Source organism: Triturus cristatus, chromosome 2_2 (assembly GCF_964204655.1).
Source record: "Triturus cristatus chromosome 2_2, aTriCri1.1, whole genome shotgun sequence".
Taxonomy (NCBI): Eukaryota; Metazoa; Chordata; class Amphibia; order Caudata; family Salamandridae; genus Triturus; species Triturus cristatus.
The window spans coordinates 20,313,667-20,337,445 of record NC_140582.1 but is presented as its reverse complement, the minus strand read 5'-3'; the positions used below and the strand labels follow the sequence as shown (position 1 = coordinate 20,337,445).

The window sequence follows — 23,779 nt, the reverse complement described above, 5'->3', positions numbered from 1 at the left end:
AATGGTAAAATAAAACATGTGGTCATCTAGGCACTGTCCAGGCCCCCAGAGTAGCCCTTTATTCAAGGTTGTAATTCCAAAATCAGGAAACAGAAAAAAGCGCTAGGTACGCAAATTTACTCTAGCAAATTAGCCCAAGTGACTTCAAGTCCACTTTGACCCTAGTGACATCACAAGTTTGCCCACTTATCACATCCTGACCCCTCGACAACCACTGACTCCCCCTAAACTAAAAGGCTAGAGGGGGAAATGGGTGGAGTTTAGAGAACTTAAACAGAATTCCTAGACGTTTGTTTACTTTCTGTCCCGGACGCTGCCCTCAGGATTTCTGGGACCAGGGGTAGGTAGAGAAGTACCAGGACTACCAAAGAGGAAGCTAGGGGTAACACTAGCAACAACTACCCCTCTCTACTCCTATTTAACGCTCATGCCCTTTTAGCTTTAATGAATCCAAGCAGAAGTTCTGACCCGGGGCTGTTTTTCCGCCCTGTCTGGCTTTGTCCCCCGCGTGTGCGGCACGTGTCTGTCTTCCCTGGGAGCCTGGTCTGGTTTAAGTGCGGTGGAGGCAGGAGACATGCTTATGGCTCTGTGGAACTATGAGCAACAGTTATTACTACTGCCCAATTCACTGAGCCTATCCCTGATGAGGATGAAAGGTTGAGCTAAACTCACCATGGTTAATATCTGTGACATGCCACTCGGCAGCCGGCACGGCAACCCACCGTGCTGCCTCATTTCTCTAGTCGGTCAATACGGTGTTCTCAAAAGATCACAGGTCACTGCGGCGGGCGCTTGGGTTCCGTTTCTCTAATATGGGGCATCCCTGGAGGAAAAATCGGCTAGACAATTTACAACTGGTTTCAGCTGCAGCATTTATATGTACATGTGACCATATGCCTGTGCTCTTCGAAATAAAACCCCGACAGACACCACCATGTGCCACAAACCAATTCCAAGGCACAACTGGAACTCTTCCACAGTAGTCGAGCGCTTGCCCCAAGCACCCTAAAGCCAGGAAGCTACTTGTCCAATGGAGACCATATGTAACTGATAGACTAGAATTTCTACATGAGCACCAGTTACGTTACAGGATGACACACACATATAGAAATGGGACAATTAAGTGATTTGGCCAGGATCACAGGATGTTGAGCCAATGCCGAGAATCGAACTCTGTTCCACAGGTCCAAAGTGGCAGCTCTGGTCGTTATACCACATTCTCTCATTTCCAACAGCAAAGGGCGCCTGAGAGATTTCCCGTGGCGGTCTGATTTTAGGAGGCTTGGAAGACAACGCCGAGTACCACTAGAGCAGAAGGCACCATTGAGGGCATTCAAAATGTGCCTCTTTCACTACCCACGACTACCCCCTCGTCTGCCGAAAGCACCTTGAGGCAGCCCAAGGCTAGTGGTTTATGAATCAATTAATTCCATGACCATACGGTTTGACGTGGCAGCGCATGAACCCACTGAGTTGTCGCTCTCTTTTAGCTGCTCGGGCGCAAGTTGGTCTCGAAATGCACTGTCCCAATTTTGATTTTTTTTTCCACGATTTAAGGGACCTTGCAACACTCCACTAGTTTTAAAATATCTGCGTTTTTTGTTGTTGAAATACAAACAGTTCCTGAACTGTATTTTGTCGGAGACCATCTATGTACTTGCCAAACCCGCGATAAGCTTCCCCTCCCTCCTTTCCATCCAAACGCGTCATCGCCCGCACGGTGTGTCCTTGTCTATATATATAGCTGCACTCCCCTTGTGCGCGCTCCAGAAGGTGCATTAACCCATCGAGCCGCCGAGTGTGTGGAAGGGGGTCAGGGGCCAGTAAGGGAGAGGGGGCGACGGCTGAAAAGATAAGCAGATCATAGTGAGGGGGATGGAGGCGAATGAAAACGAGAGAGAAGGGACGAGTGCGTGGAGAGAGGACAGGCTGTTGAAAGCAAAACGCGACCCAGTGAGAGGAGCAGGAGACAGATGGGCGAAAAAAAGAGAGTGGGGACTAATGAGGGAGAGGGGACCAGCTGAGGAGGAAGAGAGGAGGGACAGACGAAGAACGGAGATTATGGACTGATGGAAAGGAGAGCAGTGTGCAGGCACTGGTGAGAGTGAGGGACAGACGGGCAGATATTAACGAGGGAGAGATGGACTGATGGAAAGGAGAGCAGTGTGCAGGCACTGGTGAGCGCGAGGGACAGACGGGCAGACCTGAGCTGGGAAACACAAGGATAGCTGCAGCAACCCACTAAGCTATCTACATCAATTACAAATCTGTGACCTGGTGTTCTGGGCTGTGCTCTGTGCTGGCCCATTCACCTTTGTGCTTGAAGAGTTAAACCTCCTGTGCCTACGTTGATCAGTGTACACGATCCCTCAGTAAGTGCATTAACCGCCAGTTATTTTATCACATCTATACCTTGGAAGTTTGGGGCGATGCGATGATCTCTGCAGCAGGCGCATTACCCCATAGGATACTTTACAATGCAGCCTGACTGTAACAAAAAGGTAAGCCAGCACAGATTTACAGTCATGTGTGTCCTTAGGGGCAATGCATAGGTGGACTGTCGGACGCTTCATACCTATCCCATTTCCAGCGGCCACTAGCGGGCGAGCGCGCACCGCGGCGCTAGAATGTGAGCATCACATGTGCAGAGGTGAGGGACAGATATACTGGAGACGGGCTGTGTGCATTAACAGGCAGCAGTGCATACTGTGAACACACGAGCATATGCGGCTAGTCCTGGCTAGACAGAGAGAGACACTAAAGAGTTAAACTACGACTGCATGTTATGGGCTTCCATACAGAGGAACGACACTTCAAAGCGCCCTGCCTCGCCTGCTAAAAGGTTTCTTATCTTTATGGGGCCATGTGTTTGGCTCGATAAAGATAAGAAACCTTTTACGCCAGCAGGAAGTCAGACAAGCAGGTCCAACTGGGACGGCTCTAAAAGAGAAAAGTGGACGTCACTGGAAGCTCTTTTCCAATGGCTGGCCACCGTTTAGCATAAACGGAGACACCAGCCAATGGAAAAGAGGGGCGGGGCTTAAACCCCTCTAGTGAAAGCTACCCAAAAACATAAAATCTGCGCAGCCTACGCTAGCCGAGACCTAAAAATGTGGGTGTGATCATGTATATTTTCATATATAATTGATTATGAAGCATTGGCAACAGCGAACAAAACATTTCTGCTTATGACCAATGGGTGCTGTTTTTGCTAAGAGAACTGGTTTTAATGTGCTTGTTTGGATCAGAGCAAGGCACATTCCTGCACTGAGCTGGCTGATGTGTGGTTTCCTTCGTATGAGAGTCTGTGGTTGGCTATAGAAGCGGTTTTGACAGTGACCCTGATGCCAAAAGACTTGTGAACTAAGCAAGTAAAAAAGCATTGCAGGAGACTGAACGATCTGAAGCAGTGTAGACAAGGAACATCTATCAGCAAACCTGGAGGTCTGTGGACTTGGAGGAGAGTGAACATTACTTGGAGGGCAGGAGAGGGCTGTCAACGGTTACCATTTCGGGGAAATTAGCAGGTATTACATTTTATAGAAACTACATTTGGTGGTATGACCCCAGTGCAAGTGAGTTTAGTAGAATCTTGGTAGGGCTACAGGCAGATGCGGCAAACAGACTTCCCTGCTGGGGAAATTGTTTTAAAGTGTAGTCAGGGGTCCAGCCAATGTACTTACCTTTAATGCAGTCATCATTATGATAAATACATTGGCAGCCCCTCGCAGTGCAATAGCAGCTAGGTTTTTTTTTTATTTTTTCACCCCGGGAGCAGGAGATCAAGTCCAATTTCGCTCAGTGGGTGAGACAAAAACAGGCAAAATTCCCAGATTTCGTTTTCTTCGCTTGAATTATGACCACCTCTACTAGGGACTAACTTTGACTAGTTCAAAAAATGAGGGTTGTGAGCTTAAAGCATGGGCGTGCGTTAGTGCTTACTTTTAGTAAATTGATAGTGCATTTTAGTTTGTGCGGCCAAGGTCGTAGATGAAAACTCAGCTTTCTCCTGAATAAAGCATTCTTTTTCACATAGGTGGCTAAGCCTTCAACAATGATTTTCCATTACCGGAGAAAGGCTTGCAAACAGAATCTAAGGTTCTGCACTGAGAAATGTAGACCTGAAGATAACGAAGATAACGAAGGGGGTTTAATCGATCTTCTCAGAATGAAAAGATTTTCAACAACTCTCTTTATACACAAATGGTGAGCTTGGATCCAATTCTCCAGGAGTCTGGATAAAATATTTAAACAATAATCTGAACTGGAACCCTACTACAAATACTTTTTGGAAGAAACTGGATGCTTTCACAGAACTACCTAAAGAGGATCATATCTTTTTCCCATCCACCCGCCTGGAGCAACATCCGCCTATTCTGGTCTGAGACCATTCACTTCTTACCATAACAAACTAATTACATATTTTATAATTGATGATTTCAGCACTATGTATGTATGTGTGTGTGTGGTATTTCTATAGCGCTAACCTAGTCAAAAGGCTGCAGAACCCTGTACAGGACCAAATACAAGCATAAAGTTAACAAGTGATAGGAGAGAGCAAGTTGGTTTGTGGACTGTTAATGCATTGTGATGCAGTATTTTTTAAAGAGGTGTCTCTTCAGGGTTTTGCTAAATTGGAGCAGCATTAGGGTGGTCCTGGTGGACACAGGGATGTTGTTTTAGACCCTGTGTGCAAAAATGAAAAAGGTAGCTGTACTTTTTTACACTTCTTAGTCTGCAGTCTGATCGTGTCCTGACTGCAGATGTGCCGAGAACAGCCATAGATGGTAAGCTTATCTGCATGATAAATGGGGATGCTGGTTATGATGGCTTTGTAAATGATGCGGCTGGTTTTGAAGATGGTGCAACCAGCAAGGGGAGCCAATGGAGTTCCATCAAGAAGAGGGTGATGTGGTCCTATTTCTTCAGGCCCTGTATGAGAAATGCTGGGGTGTCAGGGATGCGCGTAACTGGTCCCTTGAAGATGGGCGTTACCAGCATTGAATGGGCTTGTATAATACCATAAGATGACAACCTGTACTTAACATTTACTAAATCAAGCCCCTTCCTACAAATGTTGCATTGTAACAACCATGGAATATATGACTCAATCCATTTGAAATACTGTACAAGTTAACATGTTGATCTTTAAAAAAATGTATGATTCCTAAACTCTCATGTGTCTAATGGTGATATTACATGAAAGTCAATAAAGCCTTTGGACCAAAAACAAAAGGGTAGACTATCCAAGCACTGCAAGGTAATGCCTCTCACCCTGGAAAGTTCACTATGAAAACCCTGTAACCTTACATCATTGGCTATCTCTGTGTAACAAGTTACAGACATATGTTTCACACGAATATGTTGTAAGAATATATTGCAACAAAAGAAAGGTACAATTCAAGAAGCACAGTCTTTAACATTTATAAAAGAACCCCAAATTAAACAGAAAAAGCATTTTCTTAAACAAAATACAACAATTTTACACGAAAATAGGGTTCAGTAGAAAAAAAGGAAAAGGCTGGTAGGAATAAAGAACAATAACACTTGCGAGGCGATGCTGTAGCAGAATTAATAAGCAATGAAGACTGATGATTGAAGCAATAAGAGGGTGAAAAAGACTCGTTTTATAGGAAAAATAATGTATTAATTTAAGAAATACTCCTCATAACTAATCCTAAAAAGTTCAATAAGAAACAGTACACGTTTACAAAAAAACTGAATACATTTATTATACTTAAAGTGTACATAGAATATCTCAGCAGTATAATTATTATTACAGTTCATTTTTATTGTCGGGTTGCTCCTCTCCCGAACGAGGAATAAATCGTCCGAAATTAAACCCCAAAGCTTCACTTGTTGCACTGCTGATGAGCCCACGCTTCACAAACGGTCCTAATGGATAAAGTTAAGGAGATAAAGTTACATTCTTTGAGTTATACAACAGGCATGCGCGCAGTCAAAATTTGAATTTTTTTTTAATATAAACTGCTTCACGTCAATTGCTGAAGTCTATGATCCTGCATCCCGGGTACAAGCCTCTTAGTTGTTCCTGATTAATGATACAGTGCCGCAGCTGAGGAGACAAATACCCTACAGAATGAGGCGCTCCACAGGTGTTCACCTACAATCAAATATTCCTTTTAAATTTAATTCAACGTATTTGATGTACAGCCGGCTGGTCGTTAAGGAGGTGCAGAACACTTTACAAATTGTTTTAGCAGAGATTTATCAAAAATGAATGAATCATCTTTCAAGTATGTTAAATACTATAGTGTCTGTTGTTCAGTGGGGTGCAAGATACAGGAATCAAATTATGATATCTTAGTACAGTACACCCATGCAGAAACATACACTTTCCTTTATAGTATACCGAATTGCATTATAAATATTTACAGTCAGAGGCTGAGGGAGATTTGACCAGAACTACACAATTTTCTTTGGTCAAGAGCCCAAATCGTATTAGAACCCACTTTTGGCGGGGTCAAATACTTCCTCATTGTATTTGTGCAATTAGCTGAGTAACTAAGCGAAACTAACAACCAGTTTTATTGGCTTTTATTTTGTTAATTATTGCACAGTCTTCAAAATCGCTGGGTAACTGATTATGACATTCCAATTGCTATAACACGAACAAGTAAATACTAAGGAAGCCCTGTGTTCCATACACTGCTCTCTTGAGCCATCGCAGACAATACATGCACAGTAAACAAAACAAGCATTTGCAATGCAATAGCCCTCACATTTGTTAAAGTTAGAGCTGTTGGAGTTGAAAATAACAATGTTTTTTTTATTTTGCAGTGGAGTTATTAAATTTGCATGGAACTATTGCCACTGGTATAAAAAAAAGTATTTTTTTTTTATTTTCAACACCAACAGCTCTAACTTTAACAAATGTGAGACCGATTGCATTGGAAATCGGTCTCGACTTTGTTGGAGTTGGAGTTATTGGCATAATAAATGGCAATGTTTTTTTACCTAGCCATGTTGCAGGGTGTCGTACCATAGCTGGCCAAAAGAGGTCCCATGGGGCCTCTTTTGGCCACATATGGTACTGCAGCCTGCAGAAGATATGGTAAATCCACCCTACCCATAATGCATTGCAAGCAAGGCAGTACCACAAGCACATTCAAATAGCTATGTCCATATATACAATTAGCAGCTTTGAAATATGACAAAGAAACTATATTAATTCCGGATTAGGTTGCACTCTGTATGGAGCTGACGAAGGGAAATTTATAAGTCTCATATATATATGTGAGATGTGCTAGTGAGTAAAGTAACCACTGCCAGCCTTGTTCAGGGCCAAGCGTGGGTCCTGCCTGAAGCCCTTTTAAAAAATAAGTACTCTGAAGCGGTTATTAAAACCTAGGGAGTAACAACACATGTAACAGGGGGTGTCCTCATGGGAGGTTACAAGAAGAGACAAGGCGGTACTAAGGAGGGACTACTAAGCCTATTGACCATTGAAAAGCCACCCTTAACAAAGAACAGGGACAGGAGCCAATTAAAAAGATGGGAGGAGCTTTATGCTCATATCCTGAATACAGCATGTCTCGAAGAGAAAGCGCAAGCGCTGCCTAGGCAAGACCTAAAAAAATCAAAGGAGAGTGGGGTCACAAAAACGCCAAACACCAGGAGTCCCTTGGGGTTTTACAAAGAGCCCCTCACCCACTAGAATTTACCAATGGTATGCTTCATCATTGGGTCGGCACTCAAGACACCTAGTGTCGCTGAGGGGGCTCAACCTCCCGAAGGAGAGAGCACTTCTAACAGAAATTGTCAGTGTGACTTCTGTGGTGTATATAAAATTACCTCAAATACCCAACATGACTTATTACATTTTGAGACTTTGGGTAAGGTTAAAAACCAATACTGGAGTTAGATAGGGACAAGTCAATTACTGATTGAAACCTTTGATTTGTTGTTTACGGCTGGAAGTTGAGTGGTTACACCCCTGACACTTCTACCTCCTCTCCTTTTGATTAACAATACATGCACAGTGCCTAGAAAAGAGAAATAGATTTTTCTATAGAAGTGTTCTCAAATGGTTTTGTTACCATATGCCAACAACGATAACTGCAACTCAAAAAATATGGATAGAGCTGTTTATACACAGTTAAAATAGAGTACAGGACTCAGTTATTTTCCAGCCTTTGATTGCGTACTATGCCTGGAAATTAAATTAAATGTCACACCTAAGCCAGGACTAAGATATACCAACTCAAATGAAACACCACTACTGCTGTATTTGTAACTACATTACTATTTTTGACTTTCACCAAGCCCAGCTATGAATTTTTGTTTACAGTGGCAGAAGCAACGTCCGAGGGGGCAGAGTCAGTTCTAATGAAATGGGAATGTAAGCAGAGTCCTCTGCCTAGATTGGCTACCTGCTCTTCCTAGCCTTACCCGTGGTCCATCATCTCTCTTAAAGTCAAAGCCAAGAGTGGTATTCTCAAAGTATGCTTTGCTGTTTTGTTGCTGTTAAATTGTTTAACCAGTACTTGGTGTTTCACACAAGTACACTATGAATCTTTGTGTGAGGTGGGGGAAGCAGTTTCTTAATAGGTGGGGTCAGTAATCGTGAGTCTGGTCCCTAACTCTTGTAGTGGGGTGCTCCATCTCCTCCTATGGTCAGCGTGTGTCTCTCTCTCTGGTGTTGTTGCTGTGGCTGCAGCCATGGCATTCCAAGAATTCAGCTGCTCTGCAATCAGTGTTTTCGCTGCATTTTTCATGTTAGCCAGCCCACTTGCTGCTTCCCTGATGTTTGTAAACAAGTCTGGTGAAGCTAGGTTTGGCAGCCTTCAGACTGAAGTGATACCAGTAGTGGAAACTGGCAGTGGTATTCAGGCACACTTTCCTCCATCGGTTTGGTAGGGCAGATTGGATCATAGCGACGGCGCCGGAGTGGCACTGCACTGTGAGGCGAAATTGAAAACAGGTTAAATTGGGAGAATCGATCCGAGAACAGTGTAAGAGTGCTAGAGAGCAAAAGGTGTGATGGGTGACTCTGTGCCTTGGCCTTAAACCGGCCCTCAACCTCAGATATGGCAGTAAACAGGAAATGCTTTTAAGAGACAGCCAAGGAAACTTCTTTCCACCACCCGTTGAGTGTGCGATTTACAACTGAAGCATAACCGTCTTTGAGCCCCGTCACAATCTGCTCCTGGGTATTCATTCTAAAGCACCTGGCACCGCTCTTGAGATGTCAGGAAGCCAAGACCAGAGTGTTTTGAGTGGCACCACGCCTGTTCGGCAAGCAGGGTTACCCTCAGTGTGGGGCTACCCAGGGGCCTTTCAGGAGTAACTAAGGCCATAGTATTAAGTCTGAAGCCAGACATCCAGCCTTTTGGGTGAGAATCGTAGAACTACATCAGAGAGAAAAAGGCAGCTGCCACCAACAAGCCAAGGAAGCGGGTGAGTAGAGGCAACAATTAGCTGTAAAATAACTCATTAAAATTGCTAAAGCACTTGTTTTAAGTCAGTGAAGAGTTGTAATGCCTGGGGTTAAAAAAAACACATATAAAATTGCCACTCTCAAAAGAAAATGAAAGACCGGAAGGCCAGAAATCAAAAGATCCTCTAAAAATCACATCAGAAGAGATGGGGATTCCCGGTGTTTTCGCTACCTCCAGTATATCTACTATAGAATAACTATTGGCAAACCATTATCCCCAGTAATGCCGGACATTATCCAGTTATTGTCATTCATCCGAATTACTTCAAGAAAAAAATCCCCAAATCATTCCACATCTAGTCCACCATTAATGCTCGGAATTAGGGGCAAGTAGTTTGCGACCGTCAGATCTTTTGGCTTGGACAGATGTTGTCTCATTTGTCAATATGAGAAGCAGCCTACTGGCCCATTAGAGCCTCTGTTATACTCTGAACCCCCAATCTGGTCCTTAGGCTTTCCAGGTCAGCGCATAGAGACTTCACCAGCTGAGGAGTCAATGGGACTGAGATAGTCACAGATTCATGATACGCAGTGTTTAATAAATGGTATAGTCGTAGGGAACAGTAATATCAATGACAATTCCAACCCAATCAGCTTCTTTACTCCACAATGGATACCTCAGCTGCCCCTGACTACTTTACTCTGGATGTTTGACTGCTTATGCAGAAAACCTTACATGGAATTTTTGATTTAATGGTTTTAAATTGTGATGAATTAAAAAAAAAACTGTGTGATTAAAAAGAATACCAGAGGAGTTCAAGGTCATTAATGCAAGTATGTAATATCTTAAATATGTGAAGAAAAAGTACAGGAAAGAATGAAAAGATACCTAAAATCCAAACCCAAACTTGTGGTAGTACACCTAATAAAAATTGCATATGGAAAGTATTTGAATGCGGGAAGATGCCAAGAAGTGCCCCGAAGCTGTCATGAAACCAAGGTAAAAGAGAAATCACTCCATCATAAATGGCAACTATGCCGTTGAATGTGGTCCCTGAAGTATAGCCCAAAGTAAAGAAACGGGTCCTTCAAGGCCAAGGAAAAGCAGATCTGTCTGCAAAAAAACGTAAAATCTTTCAGTAATGAGACCAAGCTTTAATCAGGATCCTAGGTGCCTGCAGGTCCACTAGTAATATATTCTGATATACTAAAGGAAGGGGAAACAACTAAGAAACTTAAAACCCTTGAATAGATCTAACCTTTATTTGGCATTTAAGAACTGCACTTCACTAAAGGACATATCCTCGAGTGATTTAAAACAAATGGGTTTTATTGAGGGGCTATAGCCCAAAGAAATAACAAAGGTAACTGTTTTCTTTGGTAATAAAGAAACCAATCCAAGCTGCAGAAAGAGAACTAGTTGCCCATGAATTAGCATGACACCATGTTAAGGCAACACAGTTCTGCATGAAAGGCCGTTTTGAAATGGTCACTCTGAGCTAGGTATAAGACAGCCATCCTTCTCTCAGGAAGAACATAGTATGAACCATCAACAATAAGCAGTCGGGCACAACAATGGTGATCTAATAATATCCTTTGCAGGGAATGATAAAAATAGATTTGAGATTATAAATCCAGAGGGGTAAATATGTCAGGAGTTTAGTAGACTTAATGATATAGATGAGGCTAGGACTCCCCCTGATAGCCAATCGGTTCTTGTATGGAATGTATATAGGCCGAAAAGTCTTATGCAATCTGATTCAATAAAAAATGATTCTTGGAAGGAATTATATTACACGTTTACTAGAAAGTTGGTCATTAGGGGAAAAACCATTGTTTCCGGGTTTTATCCAAATCTATTCTGAAGTAATAGCTACGGGTGAAATTCTGGGGGCCTAATAACCCCGATTTCTACAGAAAGCGTAAAAAAGGTCATTCGTCTTCCTACAAAAAGCAACTGGCTGCATGCTGGTAGGTTGATCTTTATAATAATAGGGGAGCCATAGGAAACTTGATAATCACAAACGCTTACATAAATGTAAGGGAAAATGCATATAATGTAAATCAATTCATGCTTTTCGATGGGGATTTAGGTTACGTGTACACAGTTTCCTAGTACCAAGATATTATTTTTGGGTGACTTCAATCTGGAACTGAAACCTTCCCAGGAAGAAGTACACTAGGGAGAACTCTTGACAACTTATAAGATAATGACAGCAATTGTCCCTCACTGTTCAAGGTCCTAGTTAGTGGTACAAATGCTAATATGCTCAGAGAACTGCAGTTTTGTCTGTTCAAATGACCAATTCCATTCAAACATCTCGGGTAGCCAGGCATTTAAGCAGGGGTAACTGAAAAGGCCCTACTGATTACACTTTTGTTCACGCCTGCCATTTCCAGTTAATTTGGGGTTTTCAAATACTCACTTTAGAGGACAGTGATCATCTTTCCCCAAGGGCAAAATGTATGATGAAAATGCCACTAAGAGATAGATACTGAATATCAAAAATGCCTCGCTAAATTAATAAGCGACCATCATTTAAAGTTATTTGATATATAGTCTGCAAAGAAAAACAGAGCTAAATAGTCTGATAACATATAATGGAAGCCCAATTATTACTATGTGTACACGTTAAAAGACCTGGCTAACTGTTTGAAAGGAAACGCTCAAAAGAATCACACAAATGTTAATGTACTTCATTCGCACGGGAAAAAGAAGGCATTGTGAGTTGACTCCCAGTGCCAGGATTTGAAAAGAGAATTTAACAAAGTTCAAACGTTTAAATGATCTGTATAACAATGTTAATATATATTGAGACATACAAAAACAATATAAGGCAAGGATAAAAATGGAACAAAGGGCAATATTATAAGGATACCTGGGAGGAAGTAGCTGCAATTTCATTAAAAGAAGTTCATACATTTTGGAAACTTGCAAGTTTAGGTTTATATGGCAAAGACACTGGGGACAAATATATAGTTCTTGACGAAGCCTTGGTGAAACATTTATTGTTAATCAACAAGGGTAATAGTGATGATGCACTTGTGGAGTGCTTTTTCAGTTGATAAGGAGTCTCTCTCCCTGTTCTCAGTAGCAACAGTGAAATATACAATTTCTTCCCTTAAATTGACAAGAGCAGGTGGACAAATATTCTTTCGGCAATTATAAATAAATCAAATCTAGAATGGTGGGCAAATTTTAACCGGTGTAGACCCTGTGATTTGGAAAGGAGCTATCATAAAACCCATATATGAAAAGGGTGACCCATCGGATCTGAAAAAGTAGCGATTAATTAGCCTAATCAACGTGGGGCCAACGTTTATACAAAAATATTAATACAAACAGTTAAACAATGGATTGAATAGGTTAATTTGATTTCAGTAGAAAAACGGTGGTTTCAAGAACGGCACTCCTCTATCAAACTTTGTTTTAGTCTTTGGGCAATAGAGTAAATCAATAGAAATTGATGTCTCTTTGTGCATCTGTTTTGTGGATTTCTGTGTTGCACTTAACTTGGCATATCGAGAAATCCTGTGGTCAAAACTGGAAACTTTGAAGATTCCTACCAGTATTCTAGTGATACTAAAGGAACTGCACAATGTGGAAATAAGCATCTTGTAAGTCGATCAACATCATCCAGTCTTCTTGTTGCAGCGCCTGAAGAACCTGAGCTAGGGTCAACATCTTGACTTTTTCCTGCCTGAGGTAAAAATTCAAGACCCTGAGGTCCAGGATAGGCCTTACTCTGCCGTCCTTCTTGGGAATCAGGAAATACCGGGAGTAGCATCCCTTACCCCTTTCCTGCTTCGGGACCACTTCTATGGCACCTTTCTGTAATAAGGCAAGAACCTCCTGCTGCAGAAGCAGCAAATGGTCCTCTGAACACCAGCCCTGGCGAGGAGGGTAAGGAGGAGGAAACTCCCGGAAGGGCATACCCATTTTCCACAAGATTCAAAACCCAAAGGTCTGATGTGATCGATTTCCAATCTTGAAGAAAATAGGACACCCGACCCCCTACAGGACCAGCATGCTCCAAGATGGAATCTAGAGCTGCTTTCCTGTGGTATCAGTGGTGGGGGCAGGGGAGGAGGAGGAGGAGGAGGAGGAGGAAAGTTGACGGGATGCACCTCGCAGACGACCTCCGCCCCTTCCTCTGCAAGATCTGTACAGAGGATTCTGCTGCTGCTGCGAGGCTGTTGATGGCCACGAAAGGAAGCCGCCTTACCAAAACCATGGTATCTCCTATGTCCAAAACCTCTGGTTTGGGACTAAAGACCCAATGATTTTGCAGTGGCTCTACGGTCATTAAATCTCTGCAGCGCAGAATCAGCTTTTTCACCAAAAAGCTTGGATCCATCGAACGGAAGGTCAAGGAGAGTAGCCTGCACATCTGGAGGAAACCCAGAAGACCTGAGCCAGGCATGCCTCCTGGTGGCAATAGAAGAACCCATCACCCTGGCCACCAAATCAGCAGTATCCAGACCATACTGGATAACTTTACGGGCCACAGCCTGCGTATCCGCCAGAACTTCCAAAAAGGAGTCACGATCATTGTCCGGTAACTTGGGAGCCAACTGCTTGGCCGAATCCATTAAGGCATGAATATACCTCCCCAACAAGCATGTAGCAGTAGTGGACTTCAACGCCATACTCGAGGAAGAGAAGACCTTCTTGGCAGACTGCTCCAATTTCTTAGAGTCTCTGTCTCCAGGAGTTTGAGGAAAAGATCTCGCAGACTGTTTAGAACAGGAAGCCTGTACTTCTAAACTTTCTGGTGAAGGATGTGCAGAACTAAAAGCAGGATCACCAGGAGCAGGCCTGTACCTCCTTGCTACATACCTTGAGACAGCATGAACAGAAAGGGGTTACCGCCACACCTTTAGAATTAGCTCAGTCAAAGCCTCATTCAAAGGCGAAAGAGGTTCAACCACAGAAGATGGGGAATGTAATACTTCTGTAAGAATATTTGATCTGAACTCAGCAGTGGGTAATTGAAGGTCTAAAAGTTCAGCAGCCTTCCTAATAACAGCATGGTATGGTGCCACATCCTGAGAGGGTAAGGCCTTTGGTGATGAAAGCTCCCACTCTGGGGAAGTGTCTAGACCACTCTCCTCTTAAAGGCCTTCATACCGGTCAACACAATCAATTTCACCTTCTTCAGCCTCCTCCCGCTGAAATTCTTCCTCTTCCAACAGTCTTTGGGCTTCTCTTCTTGATCGCAAAATCGGAACCAGTGTCGGCAGGGCCAAGCTGGCGTTGAAGGAAGAGTCTGACGTGGGCAACGGCGCTGATCGAAGTCGAGAGGAAGAAGGACCACCAGATGGCTACGGAGACTGTGAAAACCGCATCAAAAACCTTGGAGCCGGAAACTGCCAGGACGGCGTCTTTGGCATAAAGGGCACGAAGGGTGCCTGGGCATATTGTTGAGGAACACCCAAATTGAATGCAAGCGGACCCAGGGGGCCCGACAGCACACCAGTAGGGTAAGCTGCTCTGGCAAACATGCCGTACATCGCATTAAGAAAATGCGAAGGATTCGTCCCAGGCCCAGGCAAGGGTGGATAAGGAGCAGAGTCTGAATCAACTCAAGACCCAGTAGGTGGCGGGGAGGTCCGATCCTGAACAGGAGAGACTGTAGGCACAGGAAAAGACATCCTAGGCTCCTGAGAATCTCTTGGTGCCGGAGATATCCTTGGCACTGGAGAACCCTTCGGTGTCGGTGAATGCGCAGGAGAACCCCTCGGCGTCGGAGAGTGAGCCAGAGTTGCTTGAGGAGAAGGGGAAGGCGACGGCGAGATGAAATCTTTAGAGAGATGTTGCGGAGCCAGAGACGGCGACCTCGAAGCTCTACCTTTCGATGAATGACATCGGGAACAGTGCCTTCACTTCTTCTTTTGCTTTTTCGACTTCAAAGTATGCGAGGTCGACGACTTCGATTTTGACCTCTTTTGGCTCTGCTTCTCCTTTCTTGCCTTCACCATAAAAAGCTTAGCCTCACTCTCCTTCAAAGCCTTTGGATTCACCTTCTGACAACTGGAGCAGCGTCCGACATCATGGTCAGAACAAAGACACCACAAACAGTCGTCATGGGGGTCTGTGATAGACATATGACCCCCACACTCTCTGCAAGATTTGAAACCCGACTTCTTCGATGTTGCCATAGCACTGTTACACCAAGGGAAACAGTAGAAACAAAGTAACCTACGAAGAAAATGGAGAGTCCCAGAAAACCGGTACGGGTTGACGGCGCGGAAAAAAGGGAACTGACGTCCGCACGTCCAGGAGGTCTTCTTGTGGCTCCGATGACTTCATACGGAGTCGGGAGCTGAGCCGTGCCACTACGACGTCCTCGTCAATGTGGGAGAGCTAGAAAATAAGTTTCCATGGAACGCTGGCGCAAGGGTAATTCAAAAGGTGAGGAATCTACAGGCAGATGTATCCATCAGAATTTGAAATACTCATTGCTCTTCCTGGCGCGATTACGAGTGATAACAGATGGCAAGACTTGCTTTTGCCTCACCACCCTGTGGAAGGCGGGTCTGATGCCAACAGGCCCAGTGGCAGACGTCGCAGCAGAGGACGTGGGCGATGGGACAGGATCCCAGAACCTAGGTGTTATCGGACCTAGAGCAGGTAGTACAGGAAAGAAGATGGGCTCTCCAATCTATAATGGCAATTAGTGACACTCAACCAGATACCAGCCCCTATGACCGATCTGTGAGATCCTCCAGTGAGGAAGACTCCACTGTTATGTGGCCTATAGACAATGACGCGCTCGCACCATCAGAGGTCACTCCACAAATGGCTGATGACATTATTTGGACTGTTCTTGCAGTCCCATGATGCTCACATGGCAACCAAATCTATTTGCTTCTGTTACACTGCATGCTACTGTTGCTAGCAGTCACTTCACTCCTGATGCTCAGTTTTTATTACTACACCACAAGCCGCATCGCACACACACGGAGACACATGGTCCCCCTTATACAGCTCTCCCATTACCTGGAACACACATGACAACACTGCATGGGATTCATCGCCCTTGGCTTCTGCACCTCCCATCGACGAGACCTTCAGTCTTATGTTTTACTGCTGTTTTCACAAGTTTGGGCAGGTAGACCAGATGTTTGACTGTCCATTAGTACTGAAAGATAACCCACCACTTTCTTTATGCCCTCCAATGGATGTTGCCACTATGCCCCCTCAGGCTCTACCCCGACGGTTGCCGCTATGCCTCCCCAATAAAATCACAAGCATGATCGCTGATGTCACTCAGGCTGACAGTTCACCCCACGCACTCACACCATTGCCATGGCACACACCACCTTTATGACCTGGTACATGCGGGGCATGCACACCCCCTCACCCCAGTATGCTATTCAAGCTTACATTAAGTGCTGCTCTGTACAAGTAGCGATAGTGATGATCCAGGAAACTCACTTAACTCTAGCTGAAGCTTACAAACTCCAACAGTGCTTGTGTGGGCAGGTCCATGCTACTAACTTCTGCCCTATGCATGTGGGGATCTGCTATGGATCCACCGAGGAGGTAATAATCGACAGCTAAGGATGCTACGTCCTTGTTGAAGGTCACCTTGAAGGCCAACACATCCCTATTGGTAGTATCTATGGTCTCAACACAGAGCAACCACGATTCCTCCAAAAGCTGTCAACTACAGTCTTCCTTTGGAACATAATCCCCTGGCTACTGGGCGGGGACTTTAATTGTGTTCTCAACACCAACTTCGACAGATCCTTCCCTCTTATACATCAGCGTCCGACCACCTCCAATGGACATGAGTTACACGACTGGCTGAGACACTGGCACATGGTAGACATATGGAGGCAGCAATTGCAGACACCAAAGAATACTCTTTATTTTTCACCACACCAACCCCATGTCAGGCTCGACCGATTCGTTGCCACCCTACTACCCTTTGTTACATCCACTGACTAACTGGGTCGCAATCATTCAGATCACAACCCACAGTGCCTTCAGCTAACATGAAAATGGCAACGCCCCATTCCGCCATGGCGCTATCAACCCGCAGTGCTGGAATACCCCTCCTCCCCCCACATTTCGCACCTTGTTGCATGCCACTATTGAAGAATACTTCGAACATAACCATGGGACATCAACATTCCGACTAGTTGAATGAGACGTACTTTAAGTGGTGGCCAGGGGCCACTGTTTGGGGGTGGCTTGCAACGTCCATAAGCAGCTGGATGCAGATATAACCTGCATAGTATGTAAACTCTTGCAATACAAAATAGATGCGGCACGTGATCCTGATAACTCACGTCTCCTTCTGATCGCGCAACGCGAATATGTCTCTCTTCTGGAACGGCTGCTTTGTTTGAACTACGCTGCCCATTCCGCATGCACACATGCAGCTCCTGTTAAATCTAGCACATTACTGGCATGGCTGATAAGTTTGGGCCAGCCCAGACGTCCCATCTTTGCGCTATAGTCCACTTCTGGTAACTTACTATACACTCAGCGTGACATGCGCCTGGAACTAACGTAACACTACACCTCACTCTACCATGCCAGACTCTCTGCTGTTCCACTAGACACCAGCACCTTTCTTGAAACTATCGCCCTAACCTGTCGCACCTTCCCTCAAAGAGCAGAGCTAAATGAACCAACCAAGCTGTTTGAGGTACAAGAAGCTATCAATGCCCTGGCCACCGGCAAAACGCTCTGTCCAGGCGGGTAGCCTGTCGAATTTTACAAGCGATACACAGCAACACTTGCCCCCCCGTTTACTCACCCTATATGAGGAAGCCGTAGATGTTTCATGCCTTCCTCCCTCTTTACGAGAACCACATCTGATATCACCTCCTAAGTCACACAAAGACTCCACTGTGTCAAGTTCTTACCGGCCCCTAGCATTGCTTAATACGGACTATACAATACTCGCCAAGATCCTAGCAGCTGGCACCCATAATACCCATGCTAGTACACGCTGACCTGAATGGATTTGTGCTATCGTGTAGCATGTCTTTAAACCTCAGATGCTTTTTCCAAATCCTGAAATTTGCACCGGAATTGTAGCCCTGAGTGGCCTGCCTGGTACTGGATTGAGCCAAAGCCTTTGACTCGCTCGAATGGGCTTTTCTATTTGAAACACTAGCACACTATGGCATCGAGAGTAGTTATCGAAAACCAGTCAAACTTTTATACACCTGGCCATCGGTCTGGGTCAAAACTGGCCCCCTGATCTCGAATTCATTCCAGATCCACAGGGGAACCAGCCAAGTCTGACCACTCTCACTCCTACTTTTCTAACTGGCTATTGAATCACTGGCTTTTGCCCTCCACGCCGATAGCACAGTATGGGGCAATCAACTGGGCGACAGCTTGCACTCGGTCTCTCTATATGGCGATGACTTGCTTATCTATCTACGCGGCCTTCACGGCATGCCCGACACTATCGCCCTCACGTTAGATCGATTTGCTCATCTGACTCGCCTTAGGGTCAACTGGACCAAATCTTTTTTGTTTCCTTTCACTCGCTCCTGTTTGGCCCGACTCGCATCCTCCAGTAGCCCTCCACGTTCCGATATTTAGGCATCATGGTGTATCACGCGGAAGCAGATCTATACAATGGCAGCCTGCAATGGGCTGTTACCCCGCTGAGGGCACAGATGATTTTCTGGCACACAACGCCGTTGTAGATGACGGGTCGTATAGCACTCATCAAAATGGTCACACTCCGTCTCCTTTACTGCTTTACTAATCTCCCTCTCTACATTTCTGCTTCTTTTTTCTACTCTTTGGAAAACTGATCCAGGATTTAATTTGAAACAACTCCCACTGCAGAGTAGCCCTGTCAAAGCTATATTTACACATGGATCATGGCGGACTTGCGGTGCCACATAACGAGCACTATTATCTCGCCTCTCAACTCCAATGGGTTGCTAAATGGATATCGGGCTTAAAGCTTGCTGCCACAGTGACAATGAGCCCATCTTGTAGTTTGCAGGAGGTGCTACACAAATTCTACCCATGCACACGTGCGCCCGTAACTGAATCCCTGCTGCTAGGTGTGGCACACCGATGTTTTCGCTGTTTTCTCTTCCTCACACACGCAGTGACAACACCCGAGCGATACCCTTCCTTAGTATGCCTAGACGAAATGCCACATCATCATTAACTGAATTAACCACCTGGCACGAAGCTGGTATCGCCACACTTGGAGACCTTTATCGTAACAACAACCTCCTAACTTATGAGTCCTTAATTGAGGAGGATGGCCTTTCACCAGGGCATTCACTCTCGCACAACTCTCTAGTGATCTCAGGAAATCGCTGGGGCAACATGGCACTGGAGCTCCAGATGCATCTCATCATGCAATATCTGCATGTAATGGGACCAGGCAGACATCAGATTCACAGGTTCGCGGACTTGTTATGGTACCACACTGGCCCCAAGCGCACCCCCCGTCGTCACAAATGGGACCAAGCATTGAACTGTCCCTCTACCGACAGGGCATGAGAGATGCTGCTGCGGGGTCCAACATATGAACTACCTGCAATGCCAGACTTTACTCAATACAATACTACATAGTACACAGAGCATATCTCACCCCAGTAAAAATCTTCAATACTTCCGACGTATAGATGTAGGCTGTGCTCATTGCTCACTGGTGGATGCTGACCTCTTACATATGATCTAGAGATGTCAAAGCCTACAACATTATTGGCAGGGGGTCACTGCTAAGTTATACGCCTGCATGGGACGTTTGGAATTGAATGCTTGGGAGGTATGTATTCTAGGGCTCTATCGTAGAACCAAGAAAAACAGAGTCACGTCTTGTTTCCTTGATCTAGGGCTGATCACGGCCAAGTGCCTCATCAGTTGAAGATGGAAAGTACGGGAACCTCCATCACTCATAGCTTGGCTGCAGTCCCTTTTGACATGGGCTCAAGTAGAATGCATTGCATTGCATAGGGAGGACAACCTAGGGCTCAGCAAACACCCAGTGGCATCCAGCTGGGACGCTAAATTAGTAGACCTACGATCTGCTGCTCAATTGCCCCCCACACCAGATGCAAATTCACCATTGCTACTATCAGACGAAGGAGGGCACTAGACATGATATTGGGTTACTGTAGCTAAGAGGGACTTTGCAACACATACACCGTACAAGGTACCAGGATTCTGACTGAACGCAACGTCTCTACGCTGCTACCAACCTACTGCTTAAAACGAGTTCAGAAGATATGCTGTGGAGGGGAGGGGGCGAGTGAGGGGGAATGTTGGGTATATTAGCAGATGTTTATATTTTCTTTATTACTCAGTTCACTTTATTAATTCCAGATACACAATTGACCCAGTGGTAGCATTGGTTATAGCAGACAACCTGTCTGTACCCTTCAAGCTCACATTAGTGCAAAGATATCTAATAGGACCAAGTCGTAATCAGCCACCCAGGCAATAAATGATGGTTATAGCTGGTAAAACATACTACCATATCTACTACCAGTGTCACCAAGTATGAATAGTAGAAGATTGCCACTCGTGCTAAAATTTATGTAATCTGAAAAACGAACTTGAATAAACAGATTTAAACATAAAAATACATAAGTTCATGATAGGTAATATGGATGTCCAGGGTGCACTGGCTAGATCTTTAATGGCTTTAAATGATTTTAAAACTTGATTAAGGAGGTAATTTTGCATTTTATGAGTTGTGTGCATTTATTGTTCTAGCGTCTTAAATTAACAACTTTTCTTTTTTTTTTTTACACTTTTGAACTCTGGCCTGCATTTCGGACCCTTCACCCAGATTGACCGACTGCTCTGCCTACTCCTAGCTCCTCCAAATCTGTTTAAATACCCCGGTCCCGGGAGGGCGTGCCTATGAAGCGTCAGAGCACGAAGCACAATAAGCATGTCACAAACAGGCCTAAGGAAGAGGGGCCAATAACGCAGCCCAAATTTAGGTCCAATTTTATTGTCTATTATGGATAATGGTGGCTGCTTTATTTGACCGAGAGAGCAAGATTTACCATTACGTACTAGGAATGAAAGGGTGCTGTCTGGAATCTGAAAACTAAAATCAAGTGGTTCTGTCTTTATCGGTATGTACCTTATGTAAGAAAGTAATTCTCCTGTTGCACATTTTTTGAATTTGTAAAAAAAAAAAAAAATCAGTAAACATACCAAGGCGCTGGAAGGTTGAGATTGACCATAGTGCCTAAAGGAGTAGTCAACAAGCTAAAAGTGTGTGTTGGAAAGCATGAGAATTCCATTGTGACATATGAGAAACAGGTCTTGCCTCCACCACTCCTTCTACAATCTTGCGTTTTAATTAATTCAGAGTTGAACAGCATTGATATTTTGGGTACTCTTGATGTGGATGATAGTGTGCCATTAAAGTAGTAGGAAATGACGGATGGAGCACCGTCCACCAAACTAAATCAGGCCATAAGCACATTAGTACACAGACTCTCCTTGCAATACTATGTCTTTTTTCTTTCTGGAACATTATAAAATGCTTTACAAATAAAAAGAACATTCAGATGAGAGCTGTGAGAGGGATAGATCCAAGCAAGACTGGGAGAAGGACCGGCTCAATCAGGTTGGACCACAGACTAGAAACACACTCAACCGGAAGTAATCAGAGATTTTGGTAAAGTTCCAGGGAAAATGGAGTTGATGTGCAAGGGCAAGACAAAGGTCTGCTTGAGAGCAAGGTTGGGCCACTCAATGACAGCGGTGGATAGCAAGGGGGGCCCTAAAGAAGAGCGGGTCAGGGACAAGTGAGCAAGGACACCGATTCACAAAAATGTCAGGGGTGGCAGAAGTGACAAACATTTTTCCCTACTCCCTTATGGAACATCACAGGACGTGACTTCACATGACATTTAACTCCGGTGAAACTCCAGGAAGTGACACGCTTGAAAAATATTTGGCCTTCAAAATTATAAGAACAGCCGTTTTAAGCTTCCGTCCTGGAGAACTGGACTGGGAACGCATGCAGTGTGTGGATATTGGAGGCCTTAAGTGAGCCCCCGTTACTTCTTGTGCTTGGTTCTCGCGAGGAAGTCGAATAAGATACACAGTTGCTATTTAGAGCCATGTGGTGACCTATGCTCATTAAAGAGAAGTTTCAATGTAGAAGATTTAATTAAAGAGTTAACTAACAAAGAGATTATAAAGTTGTCATTACTTCTGTGCTCCAAAAGCGATCACTCTTGCACCAAAATACCCTGGAGTCCTTCACCAAGCTGTCTTTATGGCAAGGACAAAAACAAAATGCCAGTGCGCAAATTTGAAGAAGGCCAAGATGTCCTAGCTAGAGGATCAGATGGATAATTCCATCTTGGAACCATCAAAAAGAAAGTTTGCTTTGGTCCAGTAGTAGCTGTGTTCCAGCAACTGACTTGGACCTGCAGTTTACTCTGAGGGGATCTCTAAGCCCCAAGAACCACCGCGCCAGGAAGTGCTTGCACACCTGAGACCAGGGGGAGGAGCCCCGATGCGCTATATAGCGCCATTCTTTCTCCGGCTGCGCTGGACCTGCTGTGCATTCTGAGGGGGATTCTATAAGCCCCAAGAACCACCGAGCTTAAAGGTGCGTGCCTGCACACCTGAGGCTATGGGGAGGAGCTCCCATGCACTATATAGCGCTATCATTTCTCCCCCTGCGTGGGCTACACCCGGATCAAGTGTGGGCCCGTCCTGCACCAGTCTGTGCCAGGAAGACGCAGGGCCACAACTCTTGGCTCCGTGTTCAGGCTTTGCATTTCTTTATCTGCTAATATTTATTTTCTCTCAAAATTGTGTTAAATGCACAAATCTATTTGCAGCACATGTATAATTTGTTTTATAAGGTCGAGCCTAAGGGCAGCGCACATGCGCTGCTCGCTCTGGGAGGCATGCTGAATTAGGTTATGTACTGGCAGCCACACCCACTCTCCGCCCCTATTTTTAATTGGCTTGGCTCCTTGTTCTTGGTAAAGGCTGGCTTCCCATTCGTTATTAGGCTTGTTAGTCCCTCCCGAGTACCACCCTCTACTGTTACCTCGCATGAGGACTGGCCCTTTTACTAGTGTCCTAAATTGGGTGCTTTCATTAGCAATCCCAAGAATTATTTACTTACAAGACGCCGCTACAAAGACCGCAGCCTTGGTTGGTACGCCACGTCCTTGGTTACAGGCATTAAGCTTTTTTACAAGGTTTATCTTGGTTTCCCGGCCTCACCGAGCCACCCTTCCATCATGCACCCACCCTTACCCCTTTTTCCCTTTTGCTTCCCTGGGCTCCCTTCATTACACAAACGTGTACAACAAGTGCTTTCACTGTAAATTGAAAGAGCCTCACGTCGAGTCTCTCTTCCAGAGCCCCTCCCGGCTAGCCCTCACAAC

At 44.8% G+C, this 23,779-nt stretch overlaps 1 protein-coding gene across 1 annotated transcript in view; it reads right to left on the bottom strand.

The window, feature by feature from the left end:
• Positions 1–5,706: 5,706 nt before the first annotated feature.
• MRPL1 (mitochondrial ribosomal protein L1) overlaps positions 5,707–23,779 on the bottom strand; it is a 423,200-nt gene continuing 405,127 nt past the window's right edge. Inside the window, exon 9 of the mRNA XM_085640944.1 lies at positions 5,707–5,895. Coding sequence (XP_085497070.1) covers positions 5,777–5,895 — 119 coding nt within the window. The 3' untranslated portion in view covers positions 5,707–5,776. The remainder of the gene's footprint in view (positions 5,896–23,779) is intronic.